The sequence below is a fragment of the Colobus angolensis genome, unplaced genomic scaffold, assembly GCF_000951035.1.
Source record: "Colobus angolensis palliatus isolate OR3802 unplaced genomic scaffold, Cang.pa_1.0 Scaffold462, whole genome shotgun sequence".
Classification (NCBI taxonomy): Eukaryota; Metazoa; Chordata; class Mammalia; order Primates; family Cercopithecidae; genus Colobus; species Colobus angolensis.
Window position 1 is genome coordinate 128,169 of NW_012118066.1, and position 16,150 is coordinate 144,318.

At 50.7% G+C, this 16,150-nt stretch overlaps 1 protein-coding gene across 1 annotated transcript in view; it reads right to left on the reverse strand.

Annotated features, from left to right (window-relative positions):
- TMEM110 (transmembrane protein 110) overlaps positions 1–16,150 on the reverse strand; it is a 64,710-nt gene that overhangs the window by 4,488 nt on the left and 44,072 nt on the right. Inside the window, exons 2-7 of the mRNA XM_011958240.1 lie at positions 14,756–14,804; positions 11,971–12,066; positions 8,836–8,957; positions 3,946–4,058; positions 2,838–2,915; positions 1,935–2,084 (exon numbers count right to left, since the gene is read on the reverse strand). Of these exons, the coding sequence (XP_011813630.1) occupies positions 1,935–2,084; positions 2,838–2,915; positions 3,946–4,058; positions 8,836–8,957; positions 11,971–12,066; positions 14,756–14,804 (608 nt within the window). The remainder of the gene's footprint in view (positions 1–1,934; positions 2,085–2,837; positions 2,916–3,945; positions 4,059–8,835; positions 8,958–11,970; positions 12,067–14,755; positions 14,805–16,150) is intronic.

A 16,150-nucleotide genomic window follows, 5' to 3' on the forward strand; every position in this document is an offset into this window, starting at 1 on the left:
TTTTTTTTTGCTACTTTTAGTAGACACGAGGTTTCACCATGTTGGCCAGGCTGGTCTCAAACTCAAGTAATCCACCTGCTTCGGCCTCCCAAAGTGCTGGGATTGCAGGCATGAGCCACCATGCCTGGCCAAGTCTTACGTTTCTTTACAAGAGAGTGAGGGGACGCTCCCTGTACTCAGTGAGACACACTAGCCTCCACAGGCCATGTTCACTCCAAGGACACTCAGGGGCTACTGAAGCCAGCACTGAGTCAACAGACCCCCTTCCTCTGCTAATGCTCCCCACTTCTCGGTCCACCTCCAGGGGAACCGACCTCCACCAGGACAAACTCAGCATGGACCTGCAGCCTAAGGTCACCCTGGCTAAAAAAAGCTCAACCATGACACATGCAGTTGTTGAAGCTGCCTTAAATACTGCAGAGGCAGACTGAAAAGCCTCTTTCAAAAGGAAGAGAAAGCATCTGTGGGCAAGGGGAGTCCAGCGTGGCTGCTGAGCCAACTCTGCAACTGCTGAAGACAAATAGCGGCACTTTGCTGTTCTAAGCCCCTGGAATGACTCAGCCATGCAGCTGGGGCAAACGCACTCATTCCCTGCCCGCCTGCCTGGCTCCTTAGACCTCTGAATACCAGGGAAAGGTTGGAACTGCCTAGGTTGGGATAAGGAGGTCCCAAGTCCACCTGTGCAGGGAAACATGAACTCCTATTCTACGGCAGGGCAAGCAGTCTCACCTCCTCTTCCCTGCACCATTCCCTTGCAGGGCTTCCTGCCTCTAGTCTTGGTCCTGACCACCATACTCCCACTGCTCCTCACTGCCTGTACGAGCACATCCCAGTACCTCAGCCTGGATCACAGGGCATTGCCCATCTAGCTCGGCCTGTGCCTCACTTCTTGTCCTTCTGTCCTATGCTCCAGAATACAAGCCACAGTGCATTTCACACTATGGCCCAGACACCAAACTATGTGACTATGAATGCTCATGAGCTACTGCTTCTGCCCGTAACACTGTTTGCCACTCACCTAATGTTCACCAAGCTCTCACGACAGGCGCTGGCCAGATTCTAGGGACAAGCACCTAGAGAAGACACGGCTTCGCCTCTGTCCTACTCATCTATTTGTCTTCTGAAACTCCCTCCAGGCTGTCCCAGGGCCCTCGTTGGGTTCTGCCTACGCCTCAATCTCAGAACATATTACGGTCTCATGACAAGCTACTTATGCGTCCACCTGCACCTCACCCACACATCTGACGGCCTCTCCAGGGAAGATGTTTGTCTCAGCTTTTCTTTTCTGCAGCTCCCACCTGCACACAGTGCTCTCTCCACGTTGGGAGCTTCCCAGGCCTCCCATGAGCTGGCACTGCACGTAGATGTGGGGTGAGTGCTGCAGGGCCACCAGAACACATCCCCTGGCCTCAAGGCTGCTACTCATGGCCACCATTCTTCCCTAAGGTCCACAGAAGACCAGAAAATAAGGGGGGGATGAGGTTCCTCCTGCAAGGTCTGGTTACCCCTATATTTTAGAAGTTTCCAGCTGCCTTAGCCAACACTTCCCTCGCTCTTTAGTGGTGGGCAGAGATTCAAATACCCTAATGCTTGAAGGTCAACCACCAGGCCCATGATGGTCCTTGCCAGCTCACGAAACAAGGCAGCACCTCCCTCTCCTGTCATCTCCACCAACAGAGGAACTGTCGCAGGCAAGCCACCCCCATCTGCTATGCCCTCCTGCCCTAGGCAGGCCCAAGGGACAGTGGGAATGGGTTCTGGCTGGACAGAGCTGTCTGTCCCTCCCTCATCTCTGGCTCAGCCTCTTCTCCCGCCCTTTGGCTCGCACTGTGACTTAGCACTCAAGGGAAGACCAAACACAAACATGACACCAGAGACCCCCTTGGGCCAGCGATGTGACGGCGTGGGCCCTTGGAGAGTCGGGGAGGCCCTACCTCAGACTCAGACTCCTCGTGGGATGCGGCCCTCCGGTAGCGGACCTTGCTCCCATTCCTCGAGTCCTGGTTGGCTCCCCTTTCTTCTAGCTTAGCTTTCGTCTTCCCCTTTCTCATGAGGAAGTTGTCCACTACCCAAAACATCAAAGCCTGCGGGGAGGAAAAATGCAGGTTACTTTGGGATAAACCATTTTTCAAAGCAAAGCCGAGCAGCCCCCTATCCGCCCACTCCCATTCCAGATTATAAGATCCAGAGCTACAGAAAGAAAAACCCAATCCAATCACCCTGCTATCTCCCAAAGCTTAGAAAGAGATTCCCAATCTCCATGTCCTCGGGTTCAGTTTTCTGATCAGAGTGTGCAAGGAACATGCCTGGAGAGGTCTTTGTTGTGGTAATTGGGGGAACAGCCTGTTTGGGGCCTGGAAGCAAGGTCTCTGGACACGCGTTCCAGGCCCCTCCCCACAGACTCTGTGTGGGTGGCCGGCACACCCTGCCATTGTCTGCCTGTCCCAGCTTCCCTCACCACTTCTGTTTCCCAACTTCTAGCCATTGTGCTCGGGAGTTTCTCAAGATCCGTGGTCAGGAATGAATGATGGGTACGTTTGAAACGATCCTGAACTAGAGGCTGGCGCTACACATGGGTGGGGCTTCTTGGCCCCTTGGCAGGGAGGGCAAGACAAAGCTCCCAGGCCCCTCCATCCTGGATGGGGCCCTGGGACGGGGCCCTGCCTTTTGAGGGGGTAATCCTGCCATTTCCAGGTCTGGGGGTGGGAGAGGTGGCAAATGGTCACGCAAAAAGACCTGAGGGCTACAAAATGAGCTTTCTGTCAGACTTAGAACTTTGGACAGGAACCCTGCCAGGCAGGGAGCAAACCGAGGTAAAAACGCAACATGGCACTGACGTTGACAAAGAAGGGGACGATCAGCATGACGATGGCCAGCTTCAAGTCTGGGTTTTCAATGGGATTCAACAGGGCCACCTGCAAAGAGAAGCAGACTCAGTGAGGTAGGGAGAGGCCACTGAGAGTGTGCCTGGGGTGGGTGGGTGGTACCCACAGGCCCTGAGGGAGCCTTAGCTTAGACCTTCCCCCAAAGCCCAATGGGAGCATCACCTCATGCCCAGGGTTCCCAGATGAGACTGTCCACAAGGAGCCCTTGGAACAACATGCAGCAGCTGGTGCTTTGGCAGCGTTCCCCTCAGTGTGGACTTGCAAAGTGCAGTGGGCTTACAGCCACCAAGCCAGGGCAAAGCAAGCAGTGCCCACCGGGAGAGTGGAGTGCAGGCTTCAGGGGGCTGGAGGAGTGAACTCAGTGGATGCTCATTATAGACACCAGTATTGAAGCCCCAGACCACGTTCTAACAGAAATCCCACACCTCAACCACCCCGAAAAGACAACAGCTCTGAAAAGCCTTGGCTTATTTTCTTAAATAAAATCCAGCCACAAATAAAACCCAAAGGAGGCCAAGGTGAGCCGCTTGTTCTCAAAGACTTCTGGCTGGTCTACCGTGGGCATTTGGGGATGAGGAGTGGGGGTTTATCTACACAGAACTGGGGTCAGAGGGCAGAGGTCAGGGTTGGAGAGCCCGTAGGCTGGCCAGGGCATCGGCACGCTGAACGTCACAGACTGTGGAAGCTGCCTGTAGCACCAAATGGCTCAGTTAAACTACCAGGCAAGAGAGATGTGTGACAGGATATTTGCCGATGTAGAAACATGTATCGCTGCAAGGCCTAAAAACCACCATCAGATGGTAGCGAGCCAAAGGCAGGGACTGTATTTCATTAGTTTTATACATCCCAAGGCTTCATCTAGAACAGACATTTAAAGTGGATGGACGCTAAGAATTGACAAGCTCTTTGGAGTAGCTGCCACATCAGACCAAATCCAGGACGCATTCACAGAGTTAAAACAGAAGTTTGGTTTTCCTAGAGTTGGTGTGTGTGGGTGATGGAGAGGAAGTGCTGCTTGCTCAGTGTGGCAAGGAGCTGCTAACGCAGGGACGAAGCAAACCTTTTTCCACTGAAGTATGAGGAGGACGATGAAGACGACAGATTTTTCAAAAATCATGATCACGATGTAAAGAGCGCACTGCCCGACCCAGGCTCCACACTGCAGAGGGTCTCCTGCAGGGACAGGCAGGTGCTTAGTCACATGGGGGCCAGGCATCCGAGTGAGATGATGTCCCCACCCCACTCCCCCACACACCCCAGAACCCTGGCTGTAAAGGTACTTAATGAGTCCCCCAAAGTCCAAAAGATTACCTCATCCTTAACAGACAAATGCAACATTTTAAACAAAATCAGAGAATTCCTTATTTGAAGATACTAAAATGGACTTTCTTTTAAGACATCCTAAGACAGGATTAAAAAGCGCTAAAGTTAGGAAATGCTCATTGCTGGAGCTCAGAAAAGCTGTTCTTTCTGCCTGCTGGCAGCAGAAGCTGTATGAAGCAAGACTGCTATTCTTATCCATTGTTGATTTTTCCAGTGACGGCAGGGCTACCCCCTCCCTTCCCTGTCCATGAGTGGACTGATGTTTGTGGAGGATGAAGCAGGACTCAGTCGCCTTGTTTCCCACCTCCCCACCTCCCATTCCTTACCCCACTCCCAGGGCCATCCCTGATACCTCAGGCTTGAGAGCAGAAACGTGACTCTGGAGGAATTTGGACTCTGACTGTCCAGCATGGGTCACCCCAAACACCTTGGCCAGGGACAAGGAAGTGAAGAGAGAAGCCCTTGGGGCAAGGAGGTGGGAAGGATGGGCCGGGGCTCAGGGCTGTGACAAAGGTCCATCTGGGACCCCTTTAGTCACCATGCTTGAGAAACCAAGGGACCTAATAGTCCAAGCTGGGGGACAGGCAGGCCCTGGAGTGCCTCCAGGACATTTTGAACGGAGAGAAGACCAGCCCCTCCAGGGAATGATCCTGTGACATGAAGAACCCTAGGGTAGCTCCTGGGAGCCACACAGGCCTCCCCAAAGTGAGAGACCCAGGGGAGAGCGGGATGTGGGAAGGCCGCCTGGGTCTCACCCTGGAAGTTCTGCCAGAGCTGCCTTACCATAGCTGGTCAGAAGAGGGGGTACAGGGTAGCATTTTGGGGGGTGGGCAAAAGCCCTAATCCAGGCTGTGAGAAGATAATTTGGTCCAAAGAGAAATCTCTAGCTTCTCATTTGGCTTTATCGGTTCTGTAGCAACCCCTGTTTGGGCACCCATGCTGGAGGCCCACGCCCTGCCCAAGCCTGTCAGCTGTACACAAGGGAATGCCTTTATGTAGCTGTAATGGACAAAACACCACGCCATTCCCTTTTCTGGAAAACCCTGGGAGAAGTGTGGCAGAAAACAGGCAGAAACGTGTCAGTCATGTCTTCTGAGCTCTTCCTTTCTACTTTCACTTAAGGGATAGGAAACATTTGAGCCAAAAAACTCATTTCAGAAGCATAATCCCTCCCTGATAGGTTAATGAGTTTTGCAATCCTTTTCCTTTCGGTAAGTCACCAAAGCTTATCAAGAGCAGTTCTCAAAACAACAGATGAACTCATTTTTGAGAAACCATTACGTAAGTTTGAGGACAGTCGGACAGAAAGCGCCACTAAGAAATCTCTCTGCGAGGACTGGAGTGTTCAGGAGCCAGCAGAGAGCGCAGCACCGCTTATTTACTATGGAAGGACGTCCGCTCACTCGGCATGCTCACTCCATCTGCTCTTCGGTTTTAAGTGACTGACAAGGAGGAAAATGCTTTTCCTCCCACCCACCTCACGTCGCCCTGGTGTTCTAAGTTTCTGCTACACAACTTAGCTGCAGCTGCCTCTTTAATTTAGATGCTAGAATAAGAAAGTTCAGAAACATGAGAAAAGAGAAAAAGCAGCCATGACCCTCTCTGGCACACCATTTCCTCTGGGCACCCAGATCTCACGCAGCCACCGTTGGGAGAAGCGCAAGTGGCTGCTGTGTTTCTTGACTCGTTTCACTTGTCTTTCAAATGTTCCCCTGCCCCGCCCCAGTCTCCTCTTTAAAGGACAGACATGCCAGGCAGTGTTGCATGTCCTGCTTTGTCATTGCTGCTACTGTTTTCTTAGAGATGGGGTCTCACTCTGTCGTTCAGACTGGAGTGCAGTGGCATGAACACCGCTTACTGCATCCTCAAACTCCTAGGCTCGAGTGATCCTCCTGCCTCAGCTTCCCAAGTAGCCAGGACTAAGGATGTGTGCCATTGTGCCTGGCTAATTTTTAAAAAATTTCTTTCTGTAGAGAAGGGGTCTTGCTTTGTTGCCAAGGCTGGTCTTAAGCTCCTGGGCTCAAGTGATCCTCCCTGCTTAGTCCCCCAAAGTGCTGGGAACGACAGGTGTGAGCCACTGCACCCGGCCCTGTGTGTCTTGCTTTTTACTGCAAGGAACAACCTCAGGCATGTAGGTGTTTTGTTTGGGTTTAATTATTTCCTCAGTAGAAGTCACAGGAATAGGGACCAAAAGGAGGGAACACATCTGTGGCGAGAGGCTTCCAAAAGGGAGCGTTTGGCCAGGGACGGGCAGCAAGACCCACGAAGCACCGTGACCCAGATGTCAGGGCTTCCACATGGGAAAGAGTGGCATGGTAATCAGAGTGCAGACACCATGCACTGGATCTGGTCTCAACTGCCGGGACTGTGTGGCCTATTTCCCTGAGTCCCACATTCTCATCAGCAAACTCATGGCTTTCTCTTCTAGGAATAAAAGACACATCGTAGAAAATTTACACGAGAGGAGAGCTGTGGGGACCTCTGCCTCAAATGGATGGGCAGGATAACAGGTGTGGGAGGCGGAGTAACAGCCCCACACAGTTGCCCACATCCAAATCCCTGGAACCTGGGTGTGTGCAGCGTCACACAGCAAAGGGGGAATTGAGGCTGCAAATGGAATTAAGGTTGCTAGTCAGCTCACTTTAAGACAGGGAGAGTATTCTGAGGGTCTAGGTGGGGCCAAGGTAATCACAAGTAAATGTAAATCACACTTTAAAGTGGAAGTCCGCAGGAAGTCAGGGCAACTTGATGTGGGATAAACCCAGTGACTGTTGTTGGCTTTGAAGATGGAGGGGGGGGCCGCGAGCCAAGGCTTATAGGCAGACTCTAGAGGCTGGAAAGGGCGAGAAAACAATCTTCCCAGAGGCTCCAGAAGCCAGCCCCACTGACACTGGGACCTTAGCCCAGTGAGACCCATGGCAGACATCCGAACGAAAAAAGATAATCAACTTGTGTTGTTTCAGTTTGTGCTATGAAGTTTGTGGAAATGTTACAGTAGCAATAGAAAATAACATAAATTGATGGAAATAGAAAACAACAGGTAACTGAACAGACAAGCTATCTTTCCTCAGCCTGTGGAAGACTCAGGATGGTCCCTGCAGCTTTATTTGGAGACATTCTGGCTTGAAGACTCTGGCTCCCAAAGGCAGTGGTGGGATGACGCAGAGGCAGGGGCCGAGGCAGGCCAAGAGATTGAGAAGGAGGCTGAAACACAACCCACTGCCTTCGTCTTTTCCATCCACCCTTGAGGATGAAGATAAAATGTGAGGGAACAACTGGTAGCATTAATGCATCTGAACCAGACCTGATCTTCACTCCCAGGTCACTGAGCGGCACCTGACTGACTGTGGTAGATCCACCTTAGCACTGGTCAGCTATAGTAGAGCTGGGAGCCACGCCTTCTAGAAGGGATCTCAACTGCAAAGGAGTAGTTGTGAGCACTGTTTGTGGGGGTGGTGGGAGGGTTTAGGTATCCTAGTGCAGCAGGCCCAGGCTCCCATAGCCATGCACCGGCTGGGTGAGCTTTGTGCGTCACGTAACTCCTTTGGGTGTCCATTCTATAAATGAAGATGACGCTGTGCTGGTCCCCCTGCTGCAGTCCATTTCTGTTCTGCAGCTGAGGACTCAATGACTCGCAGCTTCTCAGAAGCCTTCCCTGGAGCCACAGGAGGCACACGCTGTGTGTTGGATGCTATCTTAAGTCAGTGACTCATCAGGCATCAAGTAACGGGGCTAAGAAAAGCCCTCCCCTGAGTTCATCTCCCCTCAACAGAGACAAACAATTACTTAAGATTTCTGGAAATACCCAAGGCACTCATAGCCAGCTCCATGAATTGGCTCCCCTTTTAAACTGTCAGTGCCTTGTGAATCTTCAGTCATCTAGGAGTGAGTGGCCCTTGAGCCCACAGCCATGAGCTCTGTGGGACAGGAGAGTGCGGATCCCGAATTCCATCCGCTCTCCCTCCCTCTTGTCCTCTGTGGCTCTCTCAAGGCAAAGGTTCCATTGATGCTGCTCCACCCGGGAAGAGGAGCTTCTGCCTGCAGACACCCGGGGCCAGCTGTAAGGGTGGGAGAGAGCTGATGTTACCCCTAACTCTGTTCTGAAAACCTCAGAGGGCACTGAGGGCCTGAGGAAGCCACCCTCCAGTACCAGCCGTGTGGAACGGCCTAGCGACAGGACAAGCACAGATGTGCAGCAGGAAGAGGGGCCGGGCTTGCTGCCTCGTTACTGAACACCTTCAGAACATGAGGGCTGCCCCATTTCCCTAACCTGCTGGCAGGTGGCGTGAGCTCAACAGGCAGCCTGGCGGAATGAAGAGGCCTGTGGTCCTGTGTGTGGGACTGCTGGTGTCTTCCAGGAGAAGGGACAGACATTCAGCCTTCTCTCTGTGTCTAGTGTCTCCTGCCTCCTGCCACCTTCCCTGCCATAAGGTGAGGGCCTTGGCGGTAAAGCAGGCACCCATACCCACAGGAGGGTGAGCTCAAACCCAGAACAGCCCCCTCTATCACAAAGAGGAGACAATGGCAGCTCCCCAGCCATTTCTGGATCTGTTTGCCTGGTGGGCCGCATGGGGCAAGGAGCAGAGACCCCCAGCAGTTCCCTCACGCCCTGTCCACAGCACATTACCATATTCGCCGAAGCGCAGGGACTCCCATTGCTGCCACTCCACCAGGACGCTGACGGCACGCACCCCCACGTAGATGAGCAGCATGCCCACAGTGGCATCCAGGAGGAAGTTGATGAGGTACCTGTGAGGACAGGGCACACGCATGCTCACGGCAGAAGCCACAGGGCCAGAGGTCATGGCTGACGCGGGTGGCCTGAGGGAAGCCCAGTATTTGTTTGGGCCCATTCTGGGGGTTGGCAGCCCTCATGTGCTAGTGTAGCTGTCACTTCCAGGTGCCTCCCAACCATGTGCCAAAGCTCATCAGGAGTGGGACCACCTGAGGGAGGTGAGTGAGGGGCAAAGACACTTAAAAACTGCCAGTGCTGGCTGGGTGAGGTGGCTCACACCTGTGATCCCAGCACTTTGGGAGGCCGAGCCAGGCGGATCACGAGGTCAGGAGATCGAGACCATCCTGGCTAACACAGTGAAACTCCATCTCTACTAAAAATACAAAAAAATTAGCTGGGTGTGGTGGCATGTGCCTATAATCCCAGCTACTTGGGAGGCGGAGGCAGGGGAATCACTTGAACCCGGGAGGCGGAGGTTGCAGTGAACCGAGATTGCACCACTGCACCCCAGCCTGGGCAACAGAGCAAGACTCCGTCTCAAAAAAACAAAACAAAAACCTGCCAGTGCGTCTGCCAGGCGACGGTTCAATGGAAGACAGAGTATCTGGAAGCAGCCAGGGAAATCAACAGGAAACAGACCTTAACTGATGACAGAAATGCCTACGCAATGATTCTGCTCACTCCCTGAAAGTCCAGCCCAGGAAGCCCAGAACAGTGCTGCTGCACCAGAGAGCTTCAGGAAACAGCCTCTGGGGTTTCACAGACAAAGAGGGCAGGGCCACGTGGCCTTCGCCCATCCCCATCTGCAGTCAAGCATAAGTCATATTTTTATACTTTTTTTTTTTTTTTGAGATGGAGTCTTCCTCTACCGCCCAGGCTGGAGTGCAGTGGTGCAATCTCAGCTCACTGCAGCCTCTGCCTCCTGGGTTCAAGTGATTCTCCTGCCTCAGCCTCCCAAGTAGCTGGGATTACAAGTGTGTGCCACCACACCCAGCTAATTTTTGTATTTTTAGTAGAGACAGGGTTTCATCATGTTGGCCAGGCTGGTCTTGAACTTCCGGCCTCAAGTGATCTGCCTGCCTTGGCCTCCCAAAGTGTTGGGATTACAGGCCTACGCCACCATGCCCGGCCTACACTTTAAAGAGAGAGCTTTACTCCCTATGTGGGAAAAGGCAAGATAATTGGGGGAATGAGAGGAGGATGCTCTGAAGGGCATGCCACATGGACTGTGTTCTTGTAAGATCTGTTTCCATCTGACACAAAATCTTTTCTCTCACTAAAGAAAGGCCCTTTGCCACTCACCCTCTTTTGAGGGCTTGTACCCAGATCCAGCTGAGCACTGCTGACCACAAGCCCCAGCTCTCTATGGCAGACAGAGTGGGAGACAAGGGCACTGGATCCAGTACTGACCCTCTGAGATATGATGTGGCTCTGAAATCCTTGCAGGTAAGCTCCAGGACACCACAAGCCCCAGCTATGGTGGGCTTTCCCGTGGCTGAGGCTTGAGACATTTTGTGCAGCCTCACAGCCTCCTATCCCGGGCTAGAGCTTTGGTGATGTGCACACAGCACTCTGATGCCAGAGGGCGCAGCCTGTGCTAGGGTAGGTCAGCAGGAAAACCCATGCAAAGAGGGAGGGGGCATTTCTCCTGCCTGCCCTTCCTCTGTAAAATCACAAGGGGTCACTCTCAGACCAGAGATGGCAGGAGCAGAAACTGCTTCCAAGGCAATTTCTCTCTGGTCTGAGGCTATGCTGCTCTCAGATACTTTAATTTGTGTACAGAGCATCTCATGCCTGCGAGAACAAAGACATGTGATGTAAATACAGGCCTTACTTTCATTCATTCACTTAGCAAACATTTACGAGCCTACTGTGTGCCACGCCTTGGGAATAAAGAAAGAAAGTTCTTTTTATTTATTTATTTTTTTTTGAGACGGGGTCTCGCTCTGTCGCCCAGGCTGGAGTGCAGTGGCCGGATCTCAGCTCACTGCAAGTTCCGCCTCCCGGGTTCACGCCATTCTCCTGCCTCAGCCTCCCGAGTAGCTGGGACTACAGGCGCCCGCCACCTCGCCCGGCTAGTTTTTTGTATTTTTTTAGTAGAGACGGGGTTTCACCATGTTAGCCAGGATGGTCTCGATCTCCTGACCTCGTGATCCGCCCGTCTCGGCCTCCCAAAGTGCTGGGATTACAGGCTTAAGCCACCGCGCCCCGCCAGAAAGAAAGTTCTATGTTCCATACTCAACACAGGTGATTCTGACACAGCAAAGCATCAGGCGGGCCCCGGAGGCCAGACTGGCTTGGCTCCATGACTCCTGAGCGGTGTGAACTTACAGTATATATAACCTCTCTGTGCCTCAGTTCCATAACTGTAAAATGGGGATAATCAAAGTCTCTATATATGGCAGGCTGCTATAAAGATGAAGGGAGGCAGAAGACAGGGCCAGGATGAGGTAGGCAAGCCTCCTCTGCCACTCCACCTGCTAAGAGAAGAACCATGTGGGTGCCATTAGCAAGGAGGACAGAATATCATGGCAGGATTGAGGTCACAGACAGATTGCTCTGGGGGCTGCATGGAAGGCACGCTGCAGTGATAAGGTGGAAGAGGTCAATGATGGTCAACAACAGTTTTGACCCTGAACGGCTGATGCCACAGAGAAGCCCCAGTGTGTCGTCCTGTGAGCCCCAGTGAGACACCCCTGTAGGGCATTATTCTTCCTTGCCAGGGGCGGCTTGGAAACTGGGAAACATAAGGACACTAGAAAATCAAAGGACAGAACTTGGATTGATGAACAGAAAGCCAGTGCACAGGGAAAGTGTCACCATGCAAAGCCCTACAAGGCGACTGATAGCTGTGTATGTGAGCTCCAAGACAGCATGCACAGGATGGTCTCTCAGAGGAACACAGAGGAAAAGGGGAGCACCCTCTCCTCAAGCCAGAGGGAGCAGGACCAGCAGCAGAAAGCAAGGCCAGCCTATATTTTCAATGGAGGGAGAGCTGATGTTTGCACTCAAACAGGGGCCACTTACAGTGAACAAGGGTCCTCTTCAGTGAGATCTGCTAGGTATACGTTTGCAAAGTGGATGAACAGCATTCCTATGGCTTGCTTGGAAGTGTCTAAAAACCTGTACAAAATAAAACCAACACTGGTTATTAGCCTGACAGGAGTGCAATATCCAATTTGAGGAAAACGAGAAGTCGGAAACAGGAAAAAAGCCACCCCAACCTTCCAATCACTGGTCGTCTCTTCCCGGGGCCTTGAGTACTAACTCAGGCTTGGCATCTCAGCCACCTTTCAAAGCCTGCAATAACATTGCCTTTGAAATCCCTAAAAGGTCAAGGACTGACATTTAAAATACGTTTTAAATTTTTCATGTTCTTCAAAATAAAACGCTCAATCACAGCTTTGTGATGCAGCCCAAGGTATCTCTATTTTAAAGTGCTTCCGTTCAACTTCACTCACAATGAGCTAGATTATGCGTGAAATTAACAAGACTAGCACAAATCCAGTACTGCAGCTGGATCCCTAAAGAAATTTTAGCTGCTGCCATTTAACCAACGGGCTAGATGAGGGTAGGCACACCTTTTCTGTAAAGGACCAAAGAATAAATATTTGAGGTTTTGTGTACCATACATCTCTATCTCAACTTCTCAGCCCTGCCGCGGAGAACGATGCAGTCATAGACACAGCTATTCCAATCATACACACCGGGCCCACGGGCTGTAGTGTGCCAGCCCCTGGACTAGATGATAAGCATTTCAAAAAAGAAAAAACAAGGGCGTTAATCTCTGAGAGGAGCTGTCCCCGGCCTATGTGACAGGAGCATGGTGGAGACAGTGCGTGCCTTCAGTATGTCCTCCGCCACCAGTACTAGGCAGTCACTCTCCTCTGTGGTCGAGGCACCTCTTAGTCATCTCTATCTCTCGCAGCCTCCCAGCTGGGCAGGGTCTCAGGACTGCGGAGATTATCCAGACCAACCCAGTGACGGTGGCTGGAAAATCATTCCCTAGACTCATCGGAAAGGAGGAGTTACCAAAGGACAATGTATGTAAGACTCAGAGAGCCCCAAAGCTAGGTCTCCACCAGGTCCTGCCCCAGCCCTGAGGTGGGAGTCACACATTCTAAAGTTAATGGGGTTTGAGAAAAATCAAGGGGGGGAAAATAAAAAGAATTATCAACATTTGGCAGCAACACGTTTACAAGCAAGTACACACTTAAAAATTTTATCACAGTGATTACTGACATTTCCTCTTAAGGAGAAAATGGCTATTTTGTTAGGAAAGGTGCAAGCTCAAGGCAGCCTAAAACAGGCAGCTTCTTGCGGACACAGGCTGTCCTGAAGAGCTGACTGTATCCTTCCAGGTGATGTATTACTTTAGAGTTTTGTCTTTAGAACCTACTTCTGAAGTTTTACCACCATTTTACGAAGGAAAAATTGTGACTGCAGGATCATCCTCTGTGAAATAAATATATGCTTGATATATATATCAAAGTCTGTAAAAGAAATATATGTATTTGGTCTCTGTCCTGGTTTCCGACAGAGCTCCTAAAACACTTGTAATCTCCTGAGTAATAGAGGTGCTAAGAGGAGTTTTTGTTCTAATACTTGGTCTCTGGCCTTGGTCCTGATACGAGCACCTAAACCTCATGGAATTTCCTGGAAGACAGGAGCTTTTTGCTCCAATGAAGCAAGCCTTGGGCTCCTAGATAGCTTCGGGATGAGGCTAGTCACCAAAAGGACCAAGTCATGATTAGAAACTTAGAACTTTCCGTCCTAATCCCCCACCCTCCAGGGAGAAGGGAGGGGCTGGAGACTGAGTTAATAATCAATCATGCCCACATGATGAAATCTCCATAAAAATCCCTAAACAATGGGATTTGGAGCGCTTCTGGGCTGGTGAACACGTCCACGTGCTGGGAGAGGGGCACACCCCAACTCCTGTGCTCAGGACCCTTCGGGACCTCGCCCAATGCACCTCTTCATCTAGCGTTCATCTGGGTCCTTTATAATAAACCACCAAATGTAAGTAAATGTTTCCCTGAGTTTTATGAGCCGTTCTAGCAAATTACTGAAACCTTAGTGGGGAAATGGGGGTTGTGGGAACCCCTAACTTTAGAGCAAAGTTGGACGGAAATGTGGATACCCTGAGGACCCCACTACTTACAGCTGGCACTGAAGAAGGGGGCAGTGTGTGGGACTGAGCCTTTAACCTGTGGATTCTAACTCCAGGTAGTTAAGTGTCCAAAGTGAATTAAATTATGGAACACCCAAGTGGTACTTGCAGAGTTGGAAAGCTGGTTGATGCTGGGGGAAGAAAACACTCAAATATTTGGTGTCAGAAGTATTTTGAGTAGAGAAACAGTTTTCCTTTATGCTAGGACCAAGAAAGACTCATTTGGAGACAGGAGCATTTACATGCTTTGTTTGACTGATCTCCAGATTTGGGTTAGTATTTGCTTGTACATATAGACTACAGAATCCAGGAATTTAAACCAAATCTAACAACAAGTAGACATAGATGAAGTAGCCAGCATCGGGAACTGATGTATTTGTGTATCTTCCATCTTCTAGAAGTGGAAGCAGAGTGATTCTAAAATAAAGGTAGGATCAAAAGTTACCTGGAGAAACAGAAATGCTTTCATCATATGCATAGTTCCTGATGAATTTAACTCAGGGATTCCAGATACATGATATTATGTATCATTTCTCACATTCCATGCCCTCCCCACTCCAACACCATACCTCACCCCCGCTCCAAGACCCCCAACATAGTCAAAAGCACTCCTGAATGAGTTAATACCTAAACACATACCATATCCTCCACGGACGTCTTTCATGCTTTGGTTCTCTGAAGCGTTTGACTGAAAGAAAAGACAACGTCAGTAGCTTTTCAAAGAAGCAATGTAAAGCAAGATGCACATACAGGCTGGGTTATCAGTCTACTCGCTGTGTATAGAACCAAGGTAAGGCACTTTCTCTGTTAACATGTGACAATGCACAGTAAGCCCAGCGCAGACCACTGAGGTCCTGTGCTGCTGATGATTGGTGTGGACTCCTTAGAACTGGACGCTTAGGGAGAAGGACTCCTCACAGCATGTGGAAAACTGTATTTTCCCCTTTGTGACACACAAGGCTCACTTGGATAAGGACTGGTAATGACAAAGTGAAATGCAGCTGCTTCTAACTTCAGGATGTGCTCTATCCAAGGACAAATCCATCATCCACTCAAACGTTTACTGAGTGCCTACTCCAACCCAGGCACTAAGGATACAAAGGTAAAACCAGTTGTCTTGCAACTAGGGGGCTAACACATACATATTACATATGGTGTGATAGTGCTAGAGAAGAGTGAAGTCTGCAGCAGAATGATGGCACAAGGGAAGAATGGCTAACCCTGCAGTGGGGACCGAAGCGTTTGTATGTCTTCCATCTTCTAGTGAAGAAGAGACTTTACTGATGGGGAACGGTCAAGCCAAGCCCTGAATGCTGGGTAAGAATTTGGCAAATGCATCAGGGAGGGGAGAGAAGATACGTTCTGGGAAATTACAAGCCATTAGGTACAGGGACGAAGCATGGCAGTGTGTGTCTGGCCTCATTTAATTTGGCTTCAATACAGTAACAAGGGAACCTCCTGGGGGAGCAGCAGGTAACAGGGTGACAAATTGAGCAGGGGCCAAAAGAGGGACAATCTTGAATGCCTGGCCAAGGAAACTGGAATGAATCCTGTAGGAAAGGAAAAGCCAGGGAAGAATTCTAAGCAGAGTCAAAGACATGTTGGGACTAAGTTTTAGAAAGGTAGTTCTATGGCCGGGAGTGGTGGCTCATGCCTGTAATCCCAGCACTTTGCGAAGCTGAGGTGTGAGAATCTCTTGAGCCCGGGAGTTCGAGACCAGCCTGCGTAACTGAGTGAGATCACGTCTCTACAAAATATTTTTTAAAAAGTAGCCATGTGTGGTGGCACACACCTCTGGTTCTGGCTGCTCCAGAAGCTGAGGTGGGAGGATCACTTGAGCCCAGGAGGTTGAGGCTGCAGTGAACCAAGACTGCACCACTACACTCCAGTCTGGGCAACAGAGCGAGACTCTATCTCAAAAAAAAAAAAAAAAAAAAAAAGAACTGGACGCTTAGGGAGAAGGACTCCTCACAGCATGTGGAAAACTGTATTTTCCCCTTTGTGACACACAAGGCTCACTTGGATAAGGACTGG